Here is a 22,479-nt window from a genome sequence, read left to right as displayed (position 1 = left end):
GTCTGGTTCCTATCCAGCGGAGACGGCCAGCGGTGTCTTTACAGGGCAAAAGTTCTTTTTTTTTTTTTTTTAAGAACTTGGGCAAGAAAGGGCAGAGACCCAGGTTGACTATTTGAGGATCCTGAGTAATCAGTTTATTTGACTTAAAAAAATATTATTGAGTTCTAGTGGTTACTCGGTTTTGTTTTAATCCTTGAAATAGGTGACCTGGAGCTGAATTCTGGTGCGGGCATTATTATTTAGGGCTGATTTTCTCCATGTGAAGCCATGCATGCAGTGAAATTGTATGTGCGGGGTGGCAGGCCAGAGCCTGATGAACACATGTATAACCCTGGTTAGCTCTCTATTGCTCAGTACTTTCATCCTGACTTTTCCTCAGTCGTCCTTTGCTTCATGGCAAGCCTGCATCAAAATCAAACTATTGGGCATCGAATTTGATCACACCCCCACCCTGTTCTGCTAAGTCTGGTAGTGACTTTGTAGGATTGTTCCCTCTCTTCCCTAGCTCCATTTTCTCTTCCACATATCACCTGAGTTATCTAGATGAATACTGCTATGGTTATGTGCTTGATCTCTTTTTCAAAACAAAACAAAGGGAACACCAACAACAAACACAGAAACAAGTCACAAAACCAAAATAGCAAGCAGCCTTTGCTAAGTTCTTTGACCAGACACTAGTATTCTTAAAAAGTCAAAATGGTTTAACTGGTGTGCATTGGGGTCAAGCATTGATAATTGCACTGAGCACCCAGCATTAAGAACCACTGACAAATCCAGCTTCGTTGCATGCCAGTGGAAGCTGTTCACGTGTAATGATTTCAGAATGGAGCCACCACTTTTTCCATCTCATGCTACCTACTCCTATTCCTGTATCCTCCTCTGCCCATAGCACACGGATTTCCTGGTTTCCTGCCTCTGCCACACAGAGACGTCCTGCCATGCCAAGGACGTCGCCAGGACCGAAGCGACTCCAGTCTTTATCTTTCCTTCTTTGCTTCTCTCTTTTGTTTTGGTAATCTTAAGTCTTTAATAACTATAATGGTTCTATCATTTTTTTTAAGTGTTTATTTTTGAGATGGACACAGAGAGAGAGAAAGAGAGAGAGAGAGAAAGAGAGAGAGAGAGAAAGAGAGAGAGAGAGCAGGGGAGGGGCAGAGAATGAGGCAGAGAGAGAAGCTGAAGCAGGCTCTGCACGCTGTCAGTGCAGAGTCCCATGTGGGGCTTGATCTCACGAAACCGTGAGATCATGATCTGAGCTGAGATCAAGAGTCAGGCGCTTAGCCAACTGAGCCACCCAAGTGCCCCTAAAGGTTCTATCATTTAAATGTCATATGCTTTTGCTTAATATTTTAATATTTTTAGTCATATTAGGGTCTGTAGTTATTAACTTTATTTAACTTTATGCAGCTCACATGCTCAAAAAAAATATTTTAAAACTCTCAAGAAAATGAAGTTTAAAAAATGAAACCCTTTTCTCCAAAAGTAGCCACAGTTAATTACTTTCTGTTCTCTTATAAGATACTTTGAGTGGTATTTTATGAAACATACTCATCAACAATTTTCTTATTTCCATAATTACATGTGCGGTAGCTTGCTGTATCAAAGAGTATAGATCTATCATTCTCTTCGTACTAATGTGTGACAGTTTATTTTAGACTTTTCCTTATTCACAGATGTTTATGTTGTTTTTGAGTCTTTGTTATGAACCACTCTCCAATAAATTGATTTTTTTATATGCTTCCACTAGACAGATCCCTAGAAGTAGAATTTTGTTTCAAAGGTGTTCACATTTTTAGTTTTTTTTTTTTAACTTTTTTAAAGTTTATTTTTATTTTGAGAGAGAGAGAGAGCAAGACAGAGCAGGGGAGGGGCAGAATCCCAAGCAGGCTCTGTGCTGTCAGCGAGAGCTGGATGCAGGGCTTAAAAGTTGCAAACAGCAAGATCATGACCTAAGCAGAGATCAAGCGTTGGCTGCTTAACCGACTGAACCACCCACATATTTAATTTTTGCGCCCTGCACATTTTTAATTTTGATGGACATTGCCAAATTGCCTTCCAAAAAGGCTTCACCAGTGGACATACTTCTACCAAGTTTGTCAGAATGCTTATAGCTACATCTGCCTTGTTTTTTGTTTTTCTTTAATTTCTGCCAGTCTGATGGATGAAAAATGGTAACTCATTGTTTTAATTTATATTTCTTTCTTTGTTTCCTTCCTTCCTTCTTTCTTTTTTCTCCCTCTCTTCTTTATTTTTGAGCAACTTGTAGGTATCAGACAATGTGCTAGATGAAGATGAAAACACAAGCACACGCACACACGCACACACACATACACACACGCACACACACATGCACACACACACTGCACGCATAAACAGAGTCTTCTGTGAATTGTCTTTGAGAAAGAAGGATTTGTGACAAGCAACCTTTGTACATGCTTTGTGGTCTCTGTCTGTCTTCTCCAGATTTCTAGTGACCCACCCTCAGGCTACTGGGTGGCACACTCTTGATGGCCTACCCGAATCTGCCTCATCTTGTCATGTGTGAAACTGTCTCCTGCTCTCTCACATTCCATCCTCATTCCCTGGCAGTAGTAATTGTTCCATCCTCTGAGTTCCCACAGCTATTGGTTCAGATTTCTGGTGTTACCTCTTTGTTCAGCTGGTCTTGTATTTTCACTAGCTGTTTATATATTAGGTTACTCTAGGTTACCCTTTAGCTATGTTCCTAATGTCAGAGATAGAAGTCATCTGGCCCCGGCAGGATGAAGTTATGCTCTTGCTGGGCAAGTGGCCCTTATTCAAGGCTTCTGCAATTATTTCATATAAATGGCTTCCCACTTTGTATATAGGTTGGGCTGACTCCAGCTTCAATGGAGGCATAGGAAAGAATTTCAAAAGTTGTGCAATATTAAGCACCATTAGGATGAAAAACAAATCCACAAATCTACTGGGGATTGATCTCAGAAGATACAAAGGGAGTTGCCTAAGGTCCATTACACCACAAGAGATGTAGTTTAAAGGAAAGATTAACTACTGAGATGTAGTTTAAAGGAAAGGTTAATTTTTATATTTCTGAGTAACAGGAACCCATCCTCTTTATTTGAATATCGTCACTACTTTTCACAGTATTTGAAATATTGTAAGTATTCCATTAGTATTCTTTGCACTGAATTTACAGTGTACAGCCCTCCCTATATATTTTATTACTTTTGATTTTCACTGTCTTGACATATTAAAAGTGCAATTTGACAATTATGGTGGACAAAGTATGTATGAATGTTTCCACATTATAGCCAAAGATATTGAGTCTCCAAATGGTCATAGTGTGGGCTTCAGGCCACTGCTACTAATTTGTAATTAGCCATGAAGTTGAAAGTCTACACTTTCTGACTCTTCATCCCGTGCTCTTTCTTTCTCAGAAGGATAGTCTTCTCTGTGTGATTTTGCACTTGTTACGATCTCCTCTAGTGTCATGAAAACATTATGAAACTTAATTGAATTTCTCATTTCCATTGGGAGAATGCATCTGAAATGCATAATGGATCTGATACCCAGAAGATTCCTTGTAGAATTTTACATTATCAATGTTCTATTTTTCAGTCAATTTTTTTCCCTTTTTCTCAGGATCCTAGAAAACTTCTCTTCACAACTGGTAAGTTGTTATTCGTTGCTCTTTCTGCAGATTCAGGGAAATCTTTGAAAATAAGCATCATCAAACTACATAGCAATTAAATATATGTTAAGATATAACATGGAAAATTTGCAATCAGAACCAATGTTAGGAGTTTAAGCCTAAGTTGCAACGAAAGCAGGGGACAAGGCAAACAGTGGGGTTCAGATGAACTAAGAGTAAAAATAAGTAAATGCATTTGCCTTCCATATGTTCTTCCAATAACAACAATGTGATGCCATAGGCTTTGTGCCCACGGCTGTGATAGTCCTGTTGGAGATGATACACATAGAATAGTCTCTTGCCCTCAAGGTACTGGAAAGAAACACCAAGCGTTCAGAATTATCAATGTGGCTCTTATAACTCAGTAATTTAGTAGGATATTTTGTCATCTTTATAATCTATGTAAAAAGGGGAGAAACAGTCATTAAAATCCATTAGTTTTCTTGCAATGGGACTCCTTTTTCATTTGTCATTTACTTTTCCTTTCCAAGCATGTTGTCCATGAAAGCTCAGTCTAGACTATTAATTTGTTAAAGTGCATTTAAGCATCTCAAAATTTTGTCCTGTTGTTAGTATAATTCTTACTAAAATTCTTCTCTTTCTCAACCTTACACGATGAAAGGAGAACACTGCATTTGGGGGATTTTTAGCACATATTTCAGTGGTAAGGACAATTAGGTAGTTGAGACGGGCTATCATAAAGGCTTGGCTATCACAAACACCCTATTAAGGATCAAAATTGCATCGGAGACTGAGGTGAGGACACAATGGTATATTTTGATTTATAAAATATATATTTTTTTCTGTCTGTGTATGCAAAGTATTCCACAGGTTTCTCTGTAGGAACACAATTTAGTTTTGTTTACAACTTTGCTCATTGAAAATATGTTTTTCATTTAAGCCTTAAGAATTGGATGAGAAATAAGAGGCAGAAAAAGCAGAAAAACAAAACCTTATGTGTGAATCAATGTATTTTTTTGGTTCATATGAATTAATTTTACAGAAATATCCAAGAACTTTGTTTTAATATTATTTTGTACAGCACAAAGTATGGGTGAAACATGGAGACATTTAAAATGTTTGGGAAAGTTTAGTTTACAGACATATAAAAAGATGTCTTATATGACCAAGATATTACATTCAGAGTCTTAGTGTAATGAATACTTATATATAAGCAGGTGATCTCTCCATCTAGCATGAAACCCCATCATCCCATGTTTTTTCCCAGAAGTTTCATGAGTGATGTTGGACTAAGTAGAGATGATACTTAAAAATACGAATTTCCAGATTCCATTCTAGAGAACCTCTCTCTGTAGTGTGACCTGACCATGAATGTTGTTAACCTTCCCAGGTATCTCAGGAGCTTCTATTTCACCCTTACTGAACATCTCATCATACTGTTGTAATTCCCTTCTCGCAACACCTAACTTTTGTCTACTCTCTTACCCTATTCTCTCTCTCTGTCTCTTTTTTTTAACCTGCTCAGCTTCTGCTCAGCCTCCAGCCTCAGCTGACACACCCCATCATGCACAAATTCCTCCTTGGAGGCAGAGCTGCTCTCTTCTTTGGCATGGGTTCCTAAAGACACATAGTAAAATACTATGCTGGAGAATACTTTATTTCCCGTACATGCATGGTCTTTTCCACCTGAATGTGAGCTTTTCCAGTGTAAGGCAGGGCTTCCCCTAGGGCATGCAGAGCCTCAGGTACATTTTTTTGTGTTGTTTTGTTTTGTGGAGTTTCTGTCACTACAAACAATTTGAAAAACAAACCAGTATATCACTATCCTTTTAGTGTCCCAGTCTACACCATTTCATGAAAGAAATTCGGTGCTGGCCAGAAGGTGCCAGGTTCTCAGGTTGTCAGCTTGGAACACAGCCGAGAAGCCCTATGTATGAGTCTGGAGCTTCTAGAGCATCTGATTGACCCTACTGAGTAGTAGGTGAGAGAACAAAGCAGAATCAAAGGATGGCAATGGGAGAAGGGATGGTTTTCTACAAATAGACTTAGTCTAGCTTTGTATTACTAGTAAGTCTATGATTAAAATACCGTTTCATAGCTACGAATGTTGTTAGGTACAGTGCTGAGGAAAAATCAAGTTTCTTTTTTTTAAAAATTTTTAATGTTTATTTATTTCTGAGAGAGAGAGACAGAGTGTAAGCAGGGGAGGGACAGAGAGAGAGAGGGAGACACAGAATCCAAAGCAGACTCCAGGCTCTGAACTGTCAGCACAGAGCCTGATGAGGGGCTCGAACTCACAGACCGCAAGATCATGACCTGAGCTAAAGTTGGACACCCAACTGACTGAGCCACCCTAGTACCCCAAAAATCAAGTTTCTGATGGAGGAATGCATGCATGTTTTTAGGTGTTCTAGTGATAAAGTCTACCTTTTATTGGTTAATATATTTCTTAGATTTTAGGTTGTTTAATGTTACATAGAGTCTTCTCTCTGTCTTTAAATATTTTTCGATGTAATCTACAACTGAGAAATTAAGATGGTTTTGTAGAAAATAAAGTCTGTGGCAGTTCAAGTGACATGAAATATGGTAGTTAGATCACTCAGTAAGAAATGTTAAAAACATTAAGAATTTATAAAATAAAACAAGTTTAAAAGATTGTATTATTCAAACATGGATTTCAAAATATTTAGTATGTCATTTCCAAATTTGGTAGTACCTTGTATGATGAGAATAAAATGCATACTATCCAGTTTCAATTAGAAAAGCCTTAAAAAACAAATAGAATTTGTTTCCAGTTATGTTGGAAAAAAACAGGATAATGAGTACAAGATGGTATATTTCTGACCACATCTGGATGTGGATGAAAACGTTCTGTCAGTTTCTTCTAGACTTGGGAGTATACTGCAGTCCTTTTAAAGGCAACTAATTAATGAAATCTAATATGCATAGATAAAAAGTAATAAGAATAAACATACAAGCATGTCATTTCCTAAGGAAACAAGTGTAGGTTTTGCTTTATAATTTGAAGGATTCAGAGAGTTCATAATGTACTTTCTGGCAGGTAAGATGGCCCAGTAAGCTTTGACTAGCTCCATAATTTCCAACCTGTGCTTCCTGACTTTTGGAATGTGTGTAGTAATAGAAACTAATATATTGGGTCTTAGATGAGCTGTCATCGAAAGCTAGGTTAGGGTGCCCTTTGATGTACCCTGAAAACACTCAATGCTTAGCTCTCTTTCAGCACTTAATGCCCTTTGTTGCATTTGTCTGCTTATCTTGTCTCCCATACTGGACTAGAATTTCTTTTAGAGCAGGATTCATTTTTTCTATCACCTAATAGTACATTACAGATACCTAGAAAAAATACACTGAAGATAAAAGCCATTTGTGTAACTCTACTACTTGTTACATAGATCTTTACAACATCTAGATAATCAGTTAGCTAACTTTTGTTTAATTCCAGTGTCAGAAATTGTAACTTCTTAAGGTACTCCCCTTTTTTTGACCATTGTAATTATAATAATTTTTCCTTTTCATTGTTAATTATAAGTAACTTTTTCTTCTTCATTGAGCTGGCCTATTACTTTATAAATTACAAAGTCTGATCTTTTTATATTTCTGGGAGATAGAAAGGAAACATGAATCCTTTAGATAAAAAAGATAACTTCATAAATCTGAAAGAACATTAAAAAGTGTTGAATTGATTCTCCTCCAGTGAGATTGGAGTTTGGCCTAAGGGACAGTAATGGGAGCATTAATCCCAGGATGTGCATCCCATCGGCCAAGGTGTCTACTTCATCTTCAAGTGACTGATGTCAACTATTTCACCTCCTCTGAATCTTTCCAGTATGTTTTCCGTGTTCTGTTCTAAAAGGTGTTCACTGGTTATATGTTTGAGGAAAGATCTGTTTCTGGTTTCTTAGTGCTAGTACTTCCCAGAGACTTTAATATACTAATGTGTTCTGTGACTCTGTAAGGAATTATTATACTTTTGAGAAATAGAAATTAATATCTCAAAGAATTACTGTTCAAATAATATACTTTGGAAATTATGCCTCTACACTAAACATACTCAGTTTTTTCAGGTGTCCTGATGAAGTGATTTGTAGACATTCCATAGCTAATCCTGGCATATTTAGAACCACATGGGAAGCCTTGTATGCAGACACAGTAGACCTTAATAAAGTCCCAAGAAAATTATTGGAAAGGCCTCTGCAACCACAAATTTTACATCAAGGAGCCATCTGGGATTCTATCATTTATTTATTCATTTGGTCAAATAAGTTTTTTTTTTTTTTAATTACTTGAAGCCAGAGAGAAAGACCTCCTCTTTTTTTTTCTTTTTCAAATTTATTGACTTATAATTGGAGCCCAGTAGATAATGCATATGTAAATTATGCTATTTGATTGATTTTTGACATATATATACACTTGTGAAGCCAAGACCAAAATCAAGATAACAAATATATTTATCATTCCACAGAGCTTTCTGTGCTTTTATAATGCATCCTGAGACTGATCTGCTTTCTATCACTGGAGAATGGTTTGGATTTTATAGAATATTATGTAAAAAGAATCACAGAGTTTGTACTCTTGGGATTTTTTAAGTGGAAGAATGTCTGGCTGTTTTCACTCAGTCTAAAAATTTTGTGATTCATGTATGTTGTTGCATATAGCACATGGTGGTTTTTTTAAATTGCTGATTAGTGTTTCAGGTAGAGATAATACCACAATTATTTACCCATTCATCTGTTGATGGAGATTTCAATTGTTTATAGGCCTTAACTGTTAAAAAAATAAAGTGGCTATGAATATTTTTGAACAAGTCTTTGTGTAGATGTGTATTTGAGATTCTTTGGGGGAAATACTTGAGGGTGGAAAGGCTGGGCCATTTTGTAGGCATGCTGTTTTTTGTAAATACCATTTTTCTGTACTGTTAGTCCTTAAGTGTGAACTAGTTATATATAGTTGTCTTGTTCTTCTCTTACCCCTAGGAAGTTAGTATTCACCTGGAGCAATGGCAAAGAGGAAGGGGAGGGAGGGCCCTGGAAAAGAAGTATAGAGAAGAGATGATTTGGATTAGGCATATCAGGAAAGGCAAGTATTGTTAGGCTTCCAAATCTGTATATTGGGAAGACCAAGGAGGAGAGAGTGTTCAAGTGTTAAGCATACAAAAACTAGCTCCTTAATTTCTCATGTGGCCCTTTATAAGTAGAAACTTGTTTCTACTGTACTGAGATTTCTAGCATTTTCCAGTGATTCCAAACTGTTGGAATCCTAATGATGCACACCTGTATTGCTCCTGTATTGTTCCCAGCTTGTCTGCTTCTGCTAGAGGCTTACAGTTCATGATGGCCCTTCAATGTTCTAGGTGGTTCCCTGGCAAGGAGAGAAGTTGGGGAATGCCTATACTTTTGGAGACACAATTGTTTCAATAGCTTTCCATAAAGATTTAAGATGGAATCTCTCAGGTTATTTAGGGCTTACTGTTGCTTGTATGATTGCAAGAGCAAATAACAGTAGCTTATAGACGGGATATTTTATTTGGTATTAATAAGATAAATTGAAATGCAACTATTGTGATTTTGGTTGTTTTTGATCCAGCATATCAACTATTCATTTTGGATATGCTGTACCGACTAACATTGAATTTAGCCATCTATTACATCAGTATTAAGTTTGCAAAGCATTGCACATTTTTTTCTTTGTTAAAAAATAATTATTATATCAGAAACGCTGATTAACAGCCTGTTTTTCCATACTAAGGTGATAGGCCTGCAAGTGTTCTTAAAACAGCAGCACTGTAATTCTTTTTTCTTGAACTCTACCATTTTTTGTTCTACAGTTGAAGTTGTAGTTTTTAGAAAGCTTTAGGTTTTGTTTATTTTTTCTTTAAAATTACTCCGGATAGTGAAGCCCAAAAGAAATTATTTGAATTGAGACTAGAGGAGCTATTAGTTCCATAAAAGGAGGGCTGAGGGAGTCAGGGAGTTTTCATACTGTGGTGGAAAAAACAAAATGGTAAAAGGTGTTGAATATCAACTCAGTCCCATTGCATATTTTTTCCTCCTTTAAAACAGCTTTATTCATGTAGAATTAGGATACAATTAATTGCATCTCTTTAATACACACTCATGTTTCATAAGTTTTAACACTTGGTATCTTTACAAAACCATCATCACTATCAATATAAGGAATAGATCTTAACACTCACCCTTTAAAATTTTTTTGTGCCTTTAGAAGTCTTTCCCTCCTGCTCGTCCTTGCCTCCCCATTAAACATGTTTACTTTTTCTCTGTTGTTTTCATTATTGACATTTGATATCTTGTGTGCATTTGGGATAGCATGTCCCCGCAGAAGTATGTACACATCCAGCATTCTGAGTGGGATATGTGAAAATATTAAGGTGGACTCTTCTTTTAAAGGTAGAAAAGATTGCTTTGTTTTAAGTACCTTGAATCTGTGCTAATTTTAAAAGGGCTTTTTTTGAGAAGGAACATACAAAGAGATATGTGATTTGAATTGGGCTTCCCACAGAGCACCATAGCCCTTTGGATTTTAAGGTAATAATTTTTTGTACTTTTTTTCTCAGTATGGTTTAAGTTAAATGTACTTATATACCTTTTTTATAGTTCCTGGCCTGACAGGGGTCTGCATGGTGCTGGTGCTCTTCCTGATGATTACAGCTTCTACATACGCAATACGGTGAGTGTCAGACCCATTATATCAATGTTTACTGGCCCGAGTATTTAAGTTTTCCTCAGATTATCTTCGTTTTCATATGCAGAAAAAGTGTTGATTAACTGGAATGCTTAGCAAGTGCAGCCAGTATTTTGGTTAATGGACTATTCTGGAAAACTAAGAGTGAAGTAGAGACATTTCCATATATCATTTCCTGCTTTTGAAAAATCTCTTTGTTTAGTCAGATGTTCTGTGTTGGTAAGGAAACATGTGGAGACTTTTTGATGACTGAGGAAATTTGAGTTCTTCAGGGTCATCCTTCTGAAGGATAGTGTATCTCTACAAGACATGAGATTGAAATTAACATGTATGCAAAGGAATATAACATAATTATTTTATAACTCATTTCCTGTTGCAGTTTATTGTAGTATTTTAAATGAAGCTTTGGGAACATGGTTAGTTGACATCTGATAAAATAATCAAAAATATCTGTATGCATATTTATTCTTCTGGTTACGAGATTTTGAGCAATTGCAGGCATACATTTTCATGAACACTTTCACATGTTCTTTCTGATAGATACATTCTGTATGTCATAATACTTTACAGCATCTTGTGTTTCTAGGTCCAACTTTTTGGTTCAGAAAGCAAAAAGAAGAAATAATACATAGTATACAAAAATCCCCAATTATTGTACTTGAGATGGGAAATTTAATGGAAAAACATTCATACACATTTTGAAAATAATTACCTAATAGAATATTAAAATGATTCTATCTTTGCACTTCTGAGAACATCTCTGCACACATTCACACACCCCAAAATGTCGCAAGTAGACTTCTTTTACAATGTTGCACCAGAGTTCAGCACTATAAACTTTCTGGTTTGATGTTTATAGGCTTAATCTTTCTTGCCTTTACTCACTCAGTCCTCACCTCCTACCTCCACCATCACTCTCTTTTTCCCCCTTTCACACTACTGATCTCTCTCTTCATATGTCTATGTATGTCACTAATACAGAATCATGTTATAGATGTTATTTTAAATCTGCTTTTTATTTAAATATGTTAGGAACATTTTTGTACATTAATAAATATCTCTCTGTCATCCTCTTTACTGTTAGAACAGCATATCATCCTATATACATAACTTCCCCAATTCCCCTATTGTTGGATATTTTAGGTTGATTCCATTTTTTATAGTATTTCAGTTCTGAAGCAAACACCCCCATCCATATGTCTTTGCATACTTTTGCACTTACGTCCTGAGGAAAACTATCTGGGTGTAGAATGGCTTGGAAAAACAGTAAGCACACTTTTAAGGCTTCTCATAAGAATTAAAACTCACCTTACAGAAAGGCAAATCAAATCTCTAACATTAGTGCTTAAGAGTGCCAATTTTGTGGGGAGAAATTTTACTTTAGTTAGGTAAGGCATATTAAAGAACATACATTTTTCAGTTTTCAGTGCTCTTAAAGGAAAATGAGGGCATCTGACATACTTATTTGCAAGATCGAAGATCTATGAATGTTCTACATCGATTAAAAATCCTTAATTGAGAGATAGTTTTATAAAATGGAGTATAAAGATCAGCTTCTATTTTCAACTGAGCCATTATATTTGTACTCATAATAATTCAGTGAATGTTCATCAGTCTTCAGTTTTTCATGTCTTTAAAAGAGACTAAAACCAACTCTGCTTTTCTCCAAGCTTTATTGTGAGAATCATGGAATTCTTAAATGGATCACAGAGATAATCTTCTTCTTCCTCTTCTCTTTACCAGTGAGGAAATAAAGCATTAGAGAAATTAAGAGAATAAATGGCTCCAATGTTTGATTTCTTTTTTTCTTCTAATGTTTGATCTCTTTTTAAAACAAAAATTTTTTTTAAACATTTATTCATTTTTGAGAGTGAGAGAGACAGAGCATGAGCAGGGGAGGGGCAGAGAGAGAGGGAGACACAGAATCAGAAGCAGGCTCCAGGCTCCGAGCTGTCAGCACAGGGCCCGACGCGGGGCTCGAACTCACGGACTGCAAGATCATGACCTGAGCCAAAGTCGGACGCTCAACCGACTGAGCCACCCAGGCGCCTCTAATGTTTGATTTCTAACAGTTGAATGTAGTCTAGTAATCCACCAATGGTTCAGTATGGGTCAATCTATTAAAATAAGTAAATATTTTAATAGCAGGTGACAGGAATACAAACATTTTTATCTCAATAGATTTTAAATGGTGGTTATTAAATCTTAGCCCTAGTTATGAATTAAAATAAGTAAACTAGGAATTAATTTCCTTTATAGAATTAAAAAAATAGAAAAGCCAGAACTAAACTCATAAAAGAAACATGAGATACATTCCTAAGAAAATTATGCCAAAAGTGATATTTTTAATTCTACCATTATTATATATGATAAGAATGAAACTTTTAGAATTAGTAGAAAGAATGCAACAATAAATCATCATTATTTCCAGAAAGGTATATGTAATTGTTCTGCCAGACAATCCAAGAGAATTATGGGAAAAAAAAACATTAGTGTTATACCAAAGAAAAGAATTGTAATAGGTAAATGAATACAAAACAAATATTAAAAATAGCTTTTATATAATAGCTATTATCAGTTTGAAATTGAATAAAACTGAATAACAAAAACATGGAATATCTAGAAATAAACTTAATAAGAAACTAGTTAAAATCTATATAGAAAAACAGAACTGCATTGAGGGAAATAAGTAGATATTTTAATAAAGATTGCATACTGCAAAAATGGAGTTCTTGCTCAGTCATTTTGTAGGCTTGTTGCAATTCCCATCAAAATCAAAGATAGATTATTTTGTTTTTTGAATTCAGCAAAAACAGTTCTAAAGTTCACCTGAGGGAATATACAAGTACATGTTCCAGAGAGAAGTAAAAGGGAATGTGGCTTACCAAACATTACCACAATTAAGCTTCAGTAACTTCAAACAGAATAGGACTTAATTGCAAAAATTACCAAGGAATTGAACCTAATGATAGAGTTGATAGAAAGCCCTGTAGGAGACTTTGATATATATAAAAAGCTGCTAAATAATAAAGATGCCATTACAAACTTATGAAGAAAGTAAGGCTTAAGTGAATGAAATTTGAGATAAATTAGAGGTAACTGTAAAAAAATTATGCCATTAAAATTTAAAAGAAACTTTGCCCAATAATAAATTCTTACAGTCTTATGGAACATGCTTAAATTATATGGGACATGCTTAAAATTTAAACAGTTTACACACAACAATTAAGAAAAATATACTGTAGAAATGGATAATTATCATGAATAGATAAATCACGGAAGAATTTAAGGTGAGTAACACAGAAAGGAAATCATATCCAATTCCACTTACATAAAATAATGAAAATGTATAAAGTGGAGTCGGGGTTTGTGGAAACAGGCTCTCCTACTGTACAGTTGGGTTTATAATTGATAAACATTTTCAGAGAGCAATTGCCAGTGTGTATGAAAAAACAAAATGAGTGTCCTTCAATGTAGTAATTCCACTTCTAGGAATTTAGGTTCAAAAAGAATCAGCTATGTGCAAAAAGGCGTATGATCCAAGGATATGAATGATCTTGCTTATAATAACAAAAGCTGTAGATGAAGTAAATGTCAAACCAGTTGGATATTGCTTATCTCAGGGGTTCTAAAAGTTCTAGGGGTTGTATCAGAATCCTCTAAGAAGCTTTTACTAATATCTGCCTTCCACCTCCAAGATTCTAATATTTGAATATCTACCCAGACATATGAAATAAAATGTGTTAGTCTTCTTACTTTTCTCAAAAGTTCCATAAATTGTGCTCACCATACCACTTCTTTTGAGGCTCCTTGTTTCCCCCAGGGCAGTAACACCAAGGTTTTTTTTTGTTTGTTTTTTTTTTTGGTTTTTTTTTTTTAACATGTAGGCTGTTCAGGAAAAGAATATAAAACTTTAATGAGCATCTATTTAGTTTCTCTCAATTTTACTTTCCTTTGGACTACTCTCACACTATGTATTAGGATAGGAGGATTATTTGTTTTAGGTATCATCTGAAAATTGAGAATATTGATCAAAAGGACAGTGAAAGTACATATTATCAGCCTATTACCTATTCCTCAAACTCATAATTACTTTAAACATTTCATTTTAATTCTTTCCATGTATCTTTATTTGAAATACAAAGAATCTTCAAAATTATGAAGTGTTAGTTATAATTTTGTCAGTTCTCTCTGCATGATATATTAATACTTTTGTCTTAATAGATAAATCTCAGATGAACTCCTATTTTAACTTTCTTCAATTTTGACATATGTTTGAAATGATGGAATGTAAAGTGGCATTGAAATTAAGTTATTTGTTTTTTCAGAGTTTCTAATTATGACATCTTCTGGTATACTCATAATCTCTTCTTTGTCTTCTACATGCTGCTGATGTTGCATGTTTCAGGGTAAGTTCAAAAAGTATTTAAAATATTTTTAAAATCATGTATACCTAAAAAGAGGGTAATGATAGATAAATCTAGAGAAATTTTTATAGAAAGTGGTAAAATTATTTGGTTATATGGAATCGAGGGTAGTGTCAAGAATGAAGAAATAGTTCTGTTTTTATCATAGCATATATATTTTTTAAAGTTTTATTTTTTTGAGAGAGAGAGAGAGAGAGAGAGAACTTACACACATGAGTCATGAGCAGGAGGGACGGGGCAGAGAGAGAGGGAGAGAGAATCCCAAGCAGGCTCCATGGTGTCAGCCCAGAGCCCAGCACAAGCTCGATCTCACAAAATGTGAAATCCTGACAGGAGCTGAAACCAAGAGTTGGGCACTTAACTGACTGAGCAACCCAGGCATCCCTATCATAGCATATTTTAATGAATCTAGTATAAAAGTATATTAAAATTGAAAGACAGTTACTTCTTTTACAATGTTGCAGTTTTTAAAGTCCATGTAGTTGTATCGTGATAACCTCTAAGAGAAAGTTAGTAAGAAATAAAGAACTTCAAGAAGGTATTTTAATGTTTCCTAAAAGTTTAGGAATTCCTAATGTCTTGCTGCTGTGGAATTTGTAACAATAGAGTTACCAGGTTTTAGTTTAAAAAAGCCTAGCAGCCTGTAGCAATATTTTTCTAGATATGTCTTCTGAGGCAAGGGAAATAAAAGCAAAAAATAAACTATTAGGACTACATCAAAATAAAAAGCTTCTGCACAGCAAAGGAAAAAACAAAATTAAAAGACAACCTACTGAATGGGAAATGATATTTGCAAATGACATATCTGATAAAGGGTTAGTATACAAAATATATAAAGAACTTACACAGCTCAGCACCAAAAAACCAAATAATCCTATTGAAAAACAGACTCTTTTCCAAAGAAGATATCCAGATAGCCAGCAGACACATGGAAACATGCTCAGCATCACTAATCATCAGGGAAATGCAAATCAAAACCACACTGAGATATCACCTCACACCTGTCAGAATGGCTAAAATCAAACACACAAGCAGCAACAAGTGTTGGCAAGAATGTAGAGAAATAGAACTCTCCCCTTGTATTGTTGGTGGGAATGCAAAGTGGTGCAGCCACTGTGGGAACATTATGGGGTTTACTCTAAAGTTAAAAATAGAACTGTAGGGCACCTGGGTGTCTCAGTAGGTTAAGCATCTGACATTGGCTCGGTCACTCTTTCATGGTTCATGGGTTCAAGCCCCATGTTAGCCTTTGTGCTGACAGCTCAGAGCCTGGAGCCTGCTTCAGGTTCTGTGTCTCCCTATCTCTCTGCCCCTCCCCAGCTCATGCTCTGTCTCTGTCTCAAAAATAAATAAACATTAAAAAAATTTAAAAAAATAGGACTATAGAACTACCCTATGATCTAGTGATGACACTATTGGGTATTTACCCAAAGAATACAAAAACGCTAATTCAAAGGGATACACATATCACTAGCAGCATTATTTACAATAGCTAAATGATGGAAACAGCCCATGTCCATAAATTGATGAATGGATAAAGAAGATGTAGTATATACACACAATGAAATATTATTCAGCCATAAAAAGAATGAAATCTTGCCATTGGCAACAATATGGATGCGCTTAGAGAGTATAATGCTAAGTGAAATCAGTCGGTCAGAGAAGGACAAATACCATATGATTTCACTCATGTGGAATTTAAGAAACAATACAAACGAGTAAAGGGACAAAAAAAGGAGAGAAGCACAAACCAAGCAACAGACTCTTAACTCTGGGGAACAAACTGATGGTTACCAGAGGGAGGTGAGTGGGGGGATGGCTGAGATAGGTGAAAGGGCTTAAAGAGTGTACTTATTATGATGAGCAATGACTAATGTATAGAGTTGTTGAATCACTATATTGTACACAAGAAACTAATGTAACACTGTATGTTAACTATACTGGAATTAAGGTACAAAACTTAATATAAATAAATAAAATTAAAAATTAAAAAAACAAAAAAACAGGGACGCCTGGATGGCTCAGTTGGTTAAGCATCCGACTTAGGCTCAGGTCGTGATCTTGCTGTCTGTGAGTTCGAGTCATGCATCGGGCTCTGTGCTGACAGCTCAGAGCCTGGAGCCTGTTTCAGATTCTGTGTCTCCCTCTCTCTCTCTGACCCTCCCCCGTTCATGCTATGTCTGTCTCTGTCTCAAAAATAAATAAATGTTAAAAAAAAAAACAAAAAAACAAAAACCAAAATAACAACAAAGTAAAAAGGCCTACCCACAGTAGTAGTTGCAGAGAAAGCCTACATTGGTTTATAATGATCTGAGAGAAGGATCTGTCAATATCAGAAGATCACAAAGGGAAAAAGAAAGTATCCTAAGCTTGTTATAAAGAATATACACCAATTATTCTGAAAATGTGTGTCAACCCAAGCAGTGTACTCAAAGGTATAGTGCTTAAAATAATCTGTTTGGTTAGAGGAAGGAAATAATACATTTTTGTGTATGCATGTGCCTGCATGATCACTAGAGTGGACTATGGTTTTGTCTTGAGACTCATACTAATATGACACAATAGGCCATTGTTTGGCATCAGGTTCACTTGATTGAGTAAATGATACAGGATAGAAATATAGAAAGTCAATAGGATAATGTCAGGTCGTTCTGTGATGGTCTCTCTGGTTCTCCCACCTCCTCTCCCTTACCTCCCATGTAGTAGCTCAGTTTTGAGATTAATAAATAATAATTAATAAGTAATTCCAAGGCATAGACTACCTTGCTTTGGGTAAGACTCATGCTCCATAGGAACCAGTTTCTTGGTAGCGGCACAGATCTCTTCAAGGGATACCCTCAGTTACAAGAATACACTGCACACAGGAAACTGAGGTCTGTGAGTCCTACATAGTTCATTCATAGTCTTCCTGGTACAAATGCATTCCACCATTAATAAACAATGTTGCCTGGAAACACAGCTGGCATTCCCTGTTTATCATAGCCCAAAATGTTTCCAGGGAGACAGTGTTTGGAGAAAGCTTCAGATTTGCTGTTAATCTTTTCTTCAGAATGTTTTATAATGTACTTTGTCAGTACAGTAGTAGGTCATATACATAAATTATGTATTTATTTCAGGGTGCATGTTCAAAATGTTTTTTTTTTTCTCTGATTTTGGAGGCCACTGGTTTCAATAGCAGTTTTATATGGGTCTCTCTTCCATGTCTTGGCTCAATTTGTTCTATACTGGGTTCTAGAACATACAGTTGTAGAGCATCAGAAGCATGGCCACATATTATAATCATGGCTTCCAGTTAGTCATTCCTGCCACACAGGGAAGAGGGCCATGGTCTGTGGAAGCTCTGGATTCTATTCTTTTCCCTTTTTTTTTTTTTTTTTTTGGATAATATGTTCTATGGACTATTAGGACACCAAGAAATCTCTCTGTACAGAAAATTTGTTTGCCTGTCAGAGCTATTATCATAAAATGGACTATGAGTAAGCAGATGTTACTGATGATAACAGTAATTGAAAACAATTACATAATGCTTACTATATGCCAAGGATAAATTCAAAATAATTGAGATACTTTATGTCTCCAAGGATCACAGTTTTATGAAGATAAACAATACTGTCACAACCCCTTAACAGGTCAGAAAACTGAAGTATAGAGAGAGTAAGTAACTTCTGAAAGTTTACCTTACTGATGGATCCTGGATACAAATTCAGGCATTCTTACTCAAAACCTCCTTTTTTTTTTTTTTTTTTTTTTTTTACTGCTTGGTTCTGTATTTTTAGAGAGCTCTGTACTTAAAATTTAGTGTTAAGATTTTTTTTTTAAAGGTTAATATCTTGATTTACCTGGGATTGTGATCTCTTTCATACATCTATCTGTAACAGAGAGAAAAATGCAGCCATTTCTTAGTATAATTAATTATGCATTCTTTTGCCTTTATGTTGTATTAAGTTAAAACTGAAAATGTCTGTTTCTTTGTAATTCAAAATAGAGTCAATTTTTTTAAAGGTTCAGGAGTTCAAACAGATTTCTTAAGCTTAAAGAGGATTGTATTGAGAGTTCTTCATTTTTTTGGACATAAAAGAAGGCCTTCTTAAATTTTGATTTTACTTTTGTAGAACAAGGGTCACAAACAGAAAGTGACTTTCATTTTTGCAAAGAAATAACAAAGGCATCTGCGGGATGAATTACATGTAATCAATTTCTTATACCAATTTAATAGTTATATATTATTAGTAAAAAACAATTATTCTAATATTGAAATCAGTGTCATACAACAAGTACATAATCCTATAAGCATTGTATAGTGCACAATTTTGTGAAATTAAATTTTTATTTAAGTATAATTGACAAAATAATATATTTATAGTATATTGCAAATTATATATCATTTAAGTTTTTTTTTTTACAATGTGATGATAAACATATATGTTGTGAAATGATTACAACCAACCAAGTGAATTAACACATGCATATCACTTCAGTTACCTTTATTTATTTTCTGCTGGTGAGAACGCTTAAGATCTACTGTCTTAGGAAATCTCAAGTATACAATACTGTATTATTAAGTGTAGACATCATGCTGTACATTAGATCCTCAAAACTTATTCTTCTTATAGCTAAAAGTTTTTAACCCAATGACGTTAAATTTTGAATACAGTCACACAGACTATGCTTCTGGTGTGGGAAAACTTACTAGTGGTAAATCTTGTTTTTTTTTTAATTTTTTTTTAATGTTTATTTATTTTTGAGACAGAGAGAGACAGAGCATGAACGGGGGAGGGCCAGAGAGAGAGGGAGACACAGAATGTGAAGCAGGCTCCAGGCTCTGAGCTGTCAGCACAGAGCCCGACGTGGGGCTTGAACTCACGGACCGTGAGAGCATGACCTGAGCTGAAGTCGGACGCTTAACCGACTGAGCCACCCAGGCGCCCCTACTAGTGGTAAATCTTACAGCTTTTTCAAAATGAAACATTTCTCAAAAAAGTCTTTTTATTCCTAAAGGATCTGTCTATAAGTAAATCTGTTGAAATTATTATCATTTGTGCCAATATTGAGAACTTAGACGTATCTTTGCTTATGAAATATCTTGATAATTTCATTCTATAACTTTTGGTTACATGAGTAAGGTGCAGTTATTCAAAGTAAGTTTCTTGGATTTATACTGAGATTTCTGTTAAAGAGCATACTTTAGATTGGAACAGGAAATCAGTATTTTCTGGGCATCCCTCCATCAGTGTGCTAACTACTATAATGAAGTATAGAAGAACAATATATGATCTTTAGTCTTCCAGGGTTGGTAATTAGTTTGCAATTAAAAACGTCAGTTGAAAGAGCTGGAGAGGGGTGCCTGGGTGGCGTAGTTGGTTAAGTGTCTGAGTCTTGATTTTGGCTCAGGCTCAGGGCATGACCTCATGGTTCATGAGATCAAGCCCTGTGTCAGGCTCTGGGCTGATAGCATGGAGCCTGCTTGGGATTCTTTACCTTCTTTGCTCAATGCCCCTCCCCCATGTGCATGTGCTCTCTCACTCTCTTAAAATAAATAAACTTAAAAAAGAACTAGAGAGAATTTTAGACTGCATATTTTCCAGCCATAAACATATTTTATTTTCAAGAATTCTAGTAGTTCAAAGAACAGAAGAATCAATGTAGGCTAGAAATTTTAAAAAATTTTAGGCTTCAAGAATGAAGCCATGAGAAATTGCTGACTAGTTTCTCTATCTAAGCAGACTTTTGCAGTAGGAAGACCAGTTGCTTCTGATGGTTTTCAAAGGTCCATTTTACTTTTGTAGAATATCCAGTTTTGAAGGAAGCTTAAATGATATCTTGAGAAAGATGATTTTTGTCTCCCATGCAATCTAAGTAAATATCTAGTATTGAAAAGCCCATTCTGTCTTTGGGAAGCTCCAGTTTTCACAGAGTTCTTTTTCTTTTGAGCCAGAATTTATTTTACTTTAATTTAATCCAGTGACTTCAATGTGTATGACTCTGTAGGCCATCAAAATTCAGTCCCTCTCTTTTAAATTATGTTCATGTGTTCCTTGCTTTATGATATTTCAAGTCTCATCATTATTCGAAATTAAAAAAAACATATTCATAGTTAATATTCATTGAGTACTTATCTTGTACCTTACTAATGTTTGATCTCATTAAATCCTCCCAACAACCCTGGTAAAATATGCTGTTGTTATCATTGTTATTATTATTTTATATTATTATTATCATTATTGCTATTATATCTTGTCCAGGTGATAGAACAGGGACAGCGAGAGGTGAAGGAACTTGTTAAAAGTCGTACATAATAAGTAGAAGAGTTTGGGTTTGAACCCAGGGATCATCAGATTCCTGAGTCCACGTTCCTCATCACTAAATTAGGCTGGCTGCAGTTTGGTATGGCTTCCTTTGTATCCCCCCCCTTTTTTTTCTAAAGTTTTTTTTTGAAGTTTTATTTATTTTTGAGAGAGAGCATGGGCGTGCAGGAGCACAGGCACCTGAGTTGGGGAAGGGCGGAGAGAGAGGGAGACACAGAATCTGAAGCAGGCTCCAGGGCTCTGAGCCCTATGTGGGGCTTCAACTCCCCAGCCATGAGATCATGACCTGAGCCGAAGTCGGATACTTAGCCAACTGAGCCCCTTTTTTAAAAGTTTTTTTTACTGATTTATTTATTTTTGAGAGAGAGAACTTTGTATCCCTTTTAAAGCTGGAAACCAAACTAAATGTAGTGCTCTGGTGTATGTAATATGACATTGGCAACATAGAAAGTTTATCTTTCTCGCTGCAAATATTACGGTCATTATTTAGGACCTGATTGTCTTGTTCCATGATTATCCATGCACTTAGCTTAACTTAATTTTTATACTTGTTACCTATGTTTTGGAATTTTTAAATTCTTTCTCAGCAAATCTATTTATTGCGTGACATCCTTAAAAGAACACATTTCATATAAACCAAATCAGATGTTTCTTTTCGGTGGTCAAATGTATCTAAAATATGCTAATTTTCCTTTTCAAGAGATCAGTAGAGCATGGCAATTAAGAGCTATACCATTAATAGCTCTATGACCTTCCAGATAATTTGTCCTCTTTCTTAACTATTAGATGGGATTAATAAAGTCACCTACATTATAAGGTTGTCTCAGGTTTAAACAAGTGAATGTAGCAATATAGGCATAATAGAGACATACTCAAGTATTAGAAAAAAAAATTATACTTATACCAATACTAATAGCTGTATTAGGATGAAACTCTACATTTAACTGTTTGAAGAATCTTTTTTGTATAAATACACAGCACTTTTGAAGAGCCCAGATTTTCCTATCTGTAATCTGATAAATGTATAATTAAAACAGCTTAGCAGATCAAAAGAATATTCCTTGAAAGGGCAACATTTTTTATGACATTGTTAGGTCTCAAAAATTCAATTGGTGTTAACAATAAAGGTTTGTTTTGGGATTTCCAAGACAAGCATCCTCCTGGGGAAATTTTTCTTTAATTTTTAACACACTTTTCTAGGAGGTTTGCTATTTGTGTGCTATATTATGGATATTTCAATTTGGAAGACGTTTGGGGAAAAAAAAGCCAAAGCTGTTTCCTCTTTTCAGACATGAATGTAACCGGACACTTCTTTATTTTCATTTGAAAAACTCATCAGGAGGAGATATATACTGCCATTCTCACTTACTGATAAAAGGGATATTGGAGTGAA

The 22,479-nt window shown here is 35.3% G+C and overlaps 1 protein-coding gene across 7 annotated transcripts in view; it reads left to right on the top strand.

Annotated features, from left to right (window-relative positions):
* NOX4 (NADPH oxidase 4) overlaps positions 1 to 22,479 on the top strand; it is a 167,295-nt gene that overhangs the window by 28,201 nt on the left and 116,615 nt on the right. For 6 of the 7 annotated variants that reach the window (XM_053203772.1, XM_053203773.1, XM_053203771.1 and 3 more), the window contains 3 exons: positions 3,601 to 3,652; positions 10,267 to 10,339; positions 14,683 to 14,763. In XM_053203772.1, the coding sequence (XP_053059747.1) occupies positions 3,601 to 3,652; positions 10,267 to 10,339; positions 14,683 to 14,763 (206 nt within the window). The remainder of the gene's footprint in view (positions 1 to 3,600; positions 3,653 to 10,266; positions 10,340 to 14,682; positions 14,764 to 22,479) is intronic. The other variant, XM_015081203.3, reaches the window with a different exon arrangement.

The sequence above is a fragment of the Acinonyx jubatus genome, chromosome D1, assembly GCF_027475565.1.
Source record: "Acinonyx jubatus isolate Ajub_Pintada_27869175 chromosome D1, VMU_Ajub_asm_v1.0, whole genome shotgun sequence".
NCBI classification, from domain to species: Eukaryota; Metazoa; Chordata; class Mammalia; order Carnivora; family Felidae; genus Acinonyx; species Acinonyx jubatus.
This window is presented reverse-complemented; position numbering and strand designations above follow the sequence as displayed.